At 42.6% G+C, this 8,391-nt stretch overlaps 1 protein-coding gene across 1 annotated transcript in view; it reads left to right on the top strand.

The window, feature by feature from the left end:
• The first annotated feature begins 668 nt into the window (after positions 1–668).
• Positions 669–8,391, top strand: part of TRPM7 (transient receptor potential cation channel subfamily M member 7) — a 102,181-nt gene continuing 94,458 nt past the window's right edge. Inside the window, exon 1 of the mRNA XM_043920965.1 lies at positions 669–953. Within this exon, the coding sequence (XP_043776900.1) occupies positions 951–953 (3 nt within the window). The 5' untranslated portion in view covers positions 669–950. The remainder of the gene's footprint in view (positions 954–8,391) is intronic.

Below are 8,391 nucleotides of genomic sequence, written 5' to 3'. Positions count from 1 at the left end.
GGATCAGACAGAGGAATTCCTGACGCTTTTCTGGAGTATGAAAAGCAACATTAGTAAATTATCCCTAATTGTCAAACCTGGGCTGGTGCAAGAGCAAAAAAAAGACAGAAAACCTGCAGTCTTTGGTTTAGGGGTGTGGTGTATGCGTGCCTGTGGGTGATTTCTGAGGAAGGAAAGGCTAGTGCCCACAGTTAAAGACAGAAGAATTTTTGCTGGCAGAAACAGAGGAAGCTAGAGGAAGAACATGATTTGGGGTAAGACAATTTTGCATTTTGGACTAAGAGAGGGTAACTTCTAAGGCCTCCACCCTCACTGAAGCACAGCCAAGGGGCTAGTGAAAGCTGCTCAGAATGCAGAGGCCAGGCCGAGTGAGCAGAGATGAGACCATGTCGCAACTCCCGCCAGGGTCACAGAGGTCTGAAACCTTAACCCTCAACTATCGCTTCAAGTTCCACTCCCCAAGCCGAGACAAACGCTTGTGGAAGTCCGGCCCGCGTAGCCCACGCAGACCTGGGGAGAACAAGCTACCCAACTGGGCTAACACGGGGCAGTGGGGGCAGGGTGCTCGTGCCCGGCGCGTGCGCGCGCGGCGCGCTGAGACGCGGCCTGGAAGCGAGGGAGCGCGCGCCCTCCACGTGACCCGGCCCGCGGGCGGCGACGCACACGACGCGCCCCTCACGTGGTCTGTCTCCAGCCCCGTCGCCGGCGGAGGCGGGCGCGGGCGCGTCCCTGTGGCCAGTCACCCGGAGGAGTTGGTCGCACAATTATGAAAGACTCGGTTTCTGCTGCTAGCGCCGGAGCTGAGTTAGTTCTGAGAAGGTTTCCCTGGGCTGTCCTTGTCCGGCGGCCTCTGCTGCCGCCTCCGGAGACGCTTCCCGATAGATGGCTACAGGCCGCGGAGGAGGAGGAGGTGGAGTTGCTGCCCTTCCGGAGTCCGCCCCGTGAGGAGAATGGTACTGGACCCACTCAGGCCCTGGTGGGGGAATGGCCCCGGGGTTGCGATCAGGGAAGCGGGAGGATTCGGCTGGCAAGTGTGTGCGCGGGGCCGCTCTTCCTGGGGCGAAGGATCTCGGATTTGCGTTGAGCCTTCCGGACTTGCCTTGACGGGACGGGAGTGCGGTTCTTTTCTCGGGTGAGGGGCAGGAAGCAGGTAGCAAATCTGGCGGCACAGCTTGTCGCGGGAATCCCCTGAGCGGAGCCCGGGCTCCGCGGAGGGCCCCTCGAGGCGGCAGAGGCGCGAGCCGGGGAGGACCTGGCGGAGCTGAGCGGCCGCAGCGCGCCAGACGCAGCGCTCAGCCTCCAAGCTCCGCATCTCCCGGGAGCGCGTTCCTCCTGGCGCTTGTTGCTGGCTGATAAGGGAGCCAAATGCTCTGCTCAAGTTCCGCAAGGAAGGGGAGGGCGGGCTGAGAGGGAACAAAAAAGGGCTAGAGGATACGGGTTTGGAGCTGTGCCTTGTTTGCTGCGCAGCGTGTACTCCACAGGTACACTTTCCTTTAGAGCCAAAGAGGAGGGATTTGACGATATTGACGCTAGCTCTGATTTGGAATTTTCTTTAGCAAGAATTAAGGGTTTTAATGGGCTTCCCAGGTGGCTCAGTGGTAAAGAATCCGCTTGCCAACGCAGGAGACGCGGGTTCGATCCTTGGGGTCGGGAAGATCCTCTGGAGGAGGAAATGGCAACCCACTCAAGTATTCTTGCCTGGGGAATCCCATGAACAGACGAGCTTGGCGGGCTACAGTTTATAGGGTCGCAAAGACTGCGACACGACTGACCAACTAAAACGACAATAAGTGTTTTATTGGGGCGCTGCTGTAGGTACGCGAGGCGATGCGTTGTCTGGGTTCGTGTCGAACCACCTCCTCCGTTGCCGTAGAGAAGGGTTGGTCGTGTGCAGAGACGGATGCGGCGCATTGCAGCTTTTTGATAGAAGTTTTTGTTAAGGCCGGGAATAAATTAGAAAATTTCTTACAAAAAGATCAGGAACTTGAAAGAGCGGGTAGGTGTTCCTGGTCAGTACTTGAACTAGATAAGCTTCAGGCGAACAACTCTCCCTCTGCTGGAGTCTGGCAGGTATACTTTTCTCTAGAAACTTAATTCAAGTGCCATACAAAACTGAAACCACGAATATAGTTATACTTTGACTAAATAGTACATCTTTCCATTGTTTTCCACCTTTTTGGGTAAATGTAAAAAGTCAATAAAAACGTCATTTTACCCTTTTTCATAATTTTTAAAAGAAGGATTTAAGTTCATCTACCAACACTAAACTTTAATAAGTGGATTTTAAGGGGAGCTATTTTTTTTTTGGTGGGGGGGGAGTTGAGTCAAAGTGGTTTTTATTTTTAAAAAAAACAAAACAGCAAAGCATTAATACTGACTCTTCAGTGATGTGTCTCATTTTCTTAGATGGTAAAGAGCATATATTGAACATACCTTTTAAGTATTTAGAAAAAATTTAGATATATTAGAAAATGAAGATGATTCATCATCTTCAAAACCATTGCTTCCTACTGTTTTGTTAAAGCAACCAAATGACTTTATTTCTAGTGATTTTCTAGTGAAAGTCAATTTCTTAGTCTTACCTCAGGTACTGTTCTTAAGTCCAACCTCTTAATGTTTTGCTGTTTACATACATTGAAATGCAGCTTTCAGAATTTAAGATGTGGTCTGAGTTTTTCTTGTGTTTGCTGTGTTTCCACTTATGTCCTGTCTTTTATGTGTATATAGCAAATGCACTCTCCCAGACAACATGTTTGTACACAACATTGTTGTTTCTACAGGGAGAAAGTCTCACTTTAAAATTTGACAAGAAGAATCTGGTTTTACTTTTTATGTTGCTTGGGTCCTGACTGCTGTTGAGTCCTGTGATTTTTCCCTACAATTTCCAATTATAGTGAAACCTTAGGATAACCCAAGACTGAGGGTTTCCAATAATGATAATTTGTTGAGCCTCCTGAACTTTAAAGTCAACATTGTGACCTGAAAGTTTCCCTAAGTATGTGAGGTTATAATTCCTACTGTAAAATCTGTTTAAGACGTCTGTTTCTGGTAGTCATTTTCTTCTTTGACACTAAGAGAAAGTGTACAAGAATGTTCTGCACTGCTTTAAAACTAATCAGCCAAATGACAAAAAAACAGAAATATACCAAGAAATACAGGTTAAACTGGCGTGGAATAAAATTTCTTATAAAATAAAAAACTATGGCTATTAGAAGTATTTGTTTTATTCATTTGGTTAACGCTTAGTATTTACTATGTTCTGAGTACAAAGAGCCAGACTTGACTTGAAATGACTTAGCACTCAGCACGCACAAGCACTGGAGTGGCAGAGATGTGATAGACAAGTTTCCTACTTTCAAACCACTTACATTCTGGTTGTTTATATAAGAACTAACTACCTGTCTGTTGTCAAAGGAAGATGTATACTTCACAAAACAAATAAAGTGTCTACTGTGTTGCAGATTCTATGATACTCTGTCTTGAAGGGCAATATAAATACACAAAAAAGCAAGAAAGTTCAGTTAAGTCCTTCAATCATGTCTGACCCTTGCTGTCCCATGGACTGTGACATACCAGGCTTCCCTGTCAATCACCAACTTCCAGAGCGTGCTCAAACTCATGTCCATTTAGTCGGTGATGCCATCCAACCATCTCATCCTGTCGTCCCCTTCTCCTCCTGCCTTCAGTTTTTTCTAGCATCGGGATCTTTTCCAGTGAGTCAGTTCTTCACATCAGGAGGCCAAAGTATTGGAGGTTCAACTTCAGCATCAGTCCTTCCAATGAATATTCAGGACTGATTTCCCTTAGGATTGACTGATTTGATTATTGCGTAGATTACTGTGAAAGTATAGGGTAATCAGGCAGAAAAGAAAGTCTGGGTAGGCTTGCAAAGGAGCTGATAGTAAAGGTGAGTCTTGTACCATGTGTGCTAAGTTGTTTCAGTCGTGTCCAACTTTTTATAACCCCCTGGACTGTAGCCTGCCAGACTCCTCTTTCCGTGGGTTTCTCCAGGCATGCCCTCATCCAGAGGATCTTCCTTACCCAGCGATCGAACCAGTGTCTCTTACATCTGCATTGGCTGATGGGTTCTTTACGACTAGGGCCACCTGGGAAGAGGCAATAGTAATTAATTAACCTGGAAGTAGAAGAGGTGTAGAATTGGTGGTTTTAGTTTAAGGGAACTGAGCATTAGAAGAGAAGAAGCATCGATAGTTCATCTGAGATCTATTATACAAGTACTGTACATAGTTTAGAATGAGTAGAGTATGAGATGATACAGTGTACTGGTGAGAGTGTTATGAAGATAGAGAGGGACCAGTTTTCTGAGAGCAGTGTATGTCGGGAAGAGAAGTCTTGATTTTCTTCTGGAGATAAGGATCCACTGAAGGAACAGTATGGAAGGTGAATTGCTGTGTGTTTAAACTAAAAACAGAGATCATAAGAAGTCTTTAGCAAGACTGAGCAAAATATTTAGGACTTGAAATAAAAGGGAAAGAAGGAACCAACTGAGGTGTTTAGTAGGGGTTAGAATATTCAGACCTTGGTTCCTTCGGGGAAGGGTGTTTGCGTGTATTGGCAAATGTCAGTAGTAAGAACCAGACATAAAATGAAAACGTGAAATAGGTGAAGTCATTACTTTAATACATGCAAAATGTAATGTTTAAAGGCAGTACTTAAAATGTGTATTTTTGATTTTGATTTTTAAATGAAGATCTCTTGATGCAAAAACCTCTTAAAATTTAATTTTGAGAGTTTTGCCAGTCATAGATATTTTTGATACAGCGCTCTGACATTCTCTCTTTCTTTAACATTCAAATGTGGGAGATTTGAAACATATAAAGGTGTAATAGTAAAATGAATCACCATATACCCATGACCCATTTCAACAGTTTGAAACATGTGAATATTGTTTCTTCTGTTAACTCTCTCAGTCTCCATCAACTGGATAATTTAAAAACAAATCCCAGACTTGTTCTGTCTGTAAATATCTTATGATGTTTGTCTGTAAATCCACAGCACTGTGGTGCTCAGTCATGTTCGATTCTCAGCTTCCCCGTGGGCTGTGTCCCACTAGGCTCCTTGTCCTTGGGTTTTTGCAGGCAGGGATACTGGAGTGGGTTGCCATTTCCTATTTGCAGGTATCTTCCCAACCCAGGGATCGAACCTGAGTCTCTTACGTCTCCTGCATTGGCAGGCGGGTTCTTTACCACTGCACTTCCTGGGACTCTCTTACAGTACTATTAGCACGCTCAAAATTAGTAATTCTTTAATATCATTCAATATTCAGCATATTGCCTTAATTCTCATTTTTTCCCCCAATTGATGTGTTTGAATCAGGATCCAAAAAAGGCTACACAGCATTTGGTTTGATAAATAATTCTCAGTCTCTGTATCCCCCTGCCCACTGCTTTTTTCCAGTCTTGTGATTTACCATTTAATGGGGTGGGGGGGGGGATGCATTTCATTTGCCCTGCAGAATTTCTCACAGTTGGGATTTTGTTGCATGTATCCGTGTGGCATCATGTAGCATGTTCCTTTCTCCTCTGTATTTCCTGTGAACTCGTGGTTAATCTTAAGACTCTTAGATTCTTGTTTGATGTTTGGTAAGACTACTTAACAGATAGTGAAGTACTTTGTATTGAATTACATTAATAGGCACATACTATGTGGCGATTTTTCTCTTTTGGGTGTAACAGATTATCTAGTGGGTTGCTGTTGTCAGCTGCCTGATCTTTTAATCGTGAAGTTTCCCATCATATGTTCACATAATAGCAATTGATGATTATTGCCATTGCTTAGTTATTTCATTCTGGATTTCTCTTTCTCCTTTTTGGCGGGGATGTGGGCGGAGCCTTTCAGCATGTGATTAAATTGTACAGTTTTTTGGGGGGTGGGTAACAGCTTTTTAAATGCCTGTTTTAAGTTTGGTGCCTGGAGACAAACTTCAGAGTGGTTGAGATTTGTTTAGAATATGAGCAGCATTTGGCTATCTATGGGAATTTGAACTGAGTCATTTATGTGAGTTAATATTAAAAAAAACTTAGATGTGTGTCACTTTTTTAATGTGCTTTGCAAATTATTAGATTAGTTTGAATTTGAGTAAAAAGTGTGACTTGGAGAATTGGATGTCTTCTAGTTTATCTTTATAAAAACAATTGGTTTAATTTGGTTTAAGTTCATACATTTAGATATTTTGTTCACCCTTTGGTTTGGTTCACCTTGGATTTAGAAAATTATTCAGAATCTTTTGGGGGAACATGTATTTAGCTTCCTGACCATTTAAAGGCTTTAGAACCCTGTTAAAGAAATTTTAGATATGGAGGTAAGCAGTTCTTTGAAACTGATAGACATGCCTGTTCACTGAAGCAGTTTTTGCCAAGTCACGCTCTTTTATGAGCATCACTGTTACTGTGCCTGTGAAAGGCAGATGATAATCTTTTTTCTACCTGACCCCAGGAGCAGCACTCGGATTAAAGTCTGTGAAACCCTGTTTGTCCTTCTTTGCGTCATGAAAACATGTTCGTAACACCTCAACTATCCCGGCTACCACACTTCTGGAAACCCAACTCCTCATAGGAGGGAAAAAAAGATTTTGAGCCAAGCCATTATCAGAAATATGGCAACCTTGAGCCCAGAGTTCACTGGTTGAAAAATACGTGCAAAGTGAAATTTAATAGGCTTAGTTACCTACTTTCCTCTGACAGTTTGTAGTACACTAGGAATGATAGAAGTTGTCTGGCAAACAGACTGTTACTGCAATACTGCAAGGAGGAGACTGGAGAAGCATTCACTAGAGTAGAAAAATAGAACTGTAAATTACCCTTTAGTATGTGAACCAGGTCTTCCTTGTTTTTGAGTATTTTACCATACCCAGTACCTGGATGGACTTCCCTGGTAGCTCAGTTAGTAAATAATCTGCCTGCAATGCAGGAGACCCTGGTTTGATTCCTGGGTTGGAAAGATCCTTTGAAAAAGAGATAGGCTACCCACTCCAGTATTCTTGGGCTTCCCTTGTAGCTTAACTGGTAAAGAATCTGCCTGCTGTGTGGGAGACCTAGGTTTGATCCCTGGGTTGGGAAGATCCCCTGGAGAAGGAAAAGGCTACCCACTCCGGTATTGTGGCCTGGAGTATTCCATGGACTGTATAGTCCATGGGATCGCAAGGAGTTGGACACAAATGAGCCACTTTCACTTTCTTTCATATTTTGAATACCTGGAAGATACTCTACCCAGAAAGTACTCCTGACTAAAAAAAGTGTGTGATAGGCTTTAGACAAATTTTCACAATATTAGCTAACATGTATTAGCATATTAGCATTTTGGAGAAGGAAATGGCAACCCACTCCAGTATTCTTGGCTAGAGAATCCCATAGACAGAGATGCCTGGCGGGCTACAGTCCTTGGTGTCACAAAGAGTCGGACTCGACTAAGGGACTAACATTAGCATTTAGCTGTTATTGTTCTAAGTGCTTTGAAAAAGTGAAAGTGTTAAAGTTGTGCCTGACTCTTTGTGACCTCATGGACTGGCTGGCGCCCACCAGGCTCCTCTGTCCGTGGAATTCTCCAGGCAAGCTTACTGGAGTGTGCCTTTGGATGCTTTGTAGTGTTGCTACACAGAGTATATATACTATGTTGTGGTCCTTTGGTGTTCCTAAGTTTGATATATATAGAATTATGTACATCTTTTTATGGATCTTGGTTTTTTATTGAAGTATAGTTAATTTAAAATACTGTACTAGTTTCAGGTATACAACATAGTAATTCAATATTTTTGTAGATTATACTCCATTTAAAGTTATTATAAAATACAGAATAAAGTCCCTGTGCTGCACAATATATCCTTATAGCTTATTGGTTTTTTCCTTTTTTTTTTTTTTTTCATTTTAATGAAATTAGGTTTTGGAGATTAAGTCATATTGATACATGTAAGGTTTAGTTTATCCCTTTGAGCTGCTGTATATTATTCCATTGTAGAAATATACTGTGTGTTATCCATTTTACTATTATTGGGCATTTAGGTTGTTTTTGGTTTTTTATTAGTGATGTAACATTCTTGTATATATCATGAGAATTTTTCTAGGAAGTATATAAATAGAATTGCTGGGTCACAGGGTAGGTGCATCTTCAACTTTGTAGGTATTGCTGGAGTGTTGACTAAAGTAGTTGTGCAGTTTCCACTCCCTCTAGAACTGTGTAAAAATTCCCTTTCTTTTTTCCAACATCTTTGCCAACATTTAATTGCTTAGGTTCTTCTGTTTTGCCCGACCCATGAATGTAAAGTAGTTCCTCATTGTTCTAATTTGCATGTCCCTGGCCACCAATGATGTTGTGTGTCATTTCAGTTTAAAAGTTTTTGGCTATGGTTACTTTCCTTCTGGTGATTTCCCTTTG

This window comes from Cervus elaphus, chromosome 12 (assembly GCF_910594005.1).
Source record: "Cervus elaphus chromosome 12, mCerEla1.1, whole genome shotgun sequence".
Taxonomy (NCBI): domain Eukaryota; kingdom Metazoa; phylum Chordata; class Mammalia; order Artiodactyla; family Cervidae; genus Cervus; species Cervus elaphus.
This window is presented reverse-complemented; position numbering and strand designations above follow the sequence as displayed.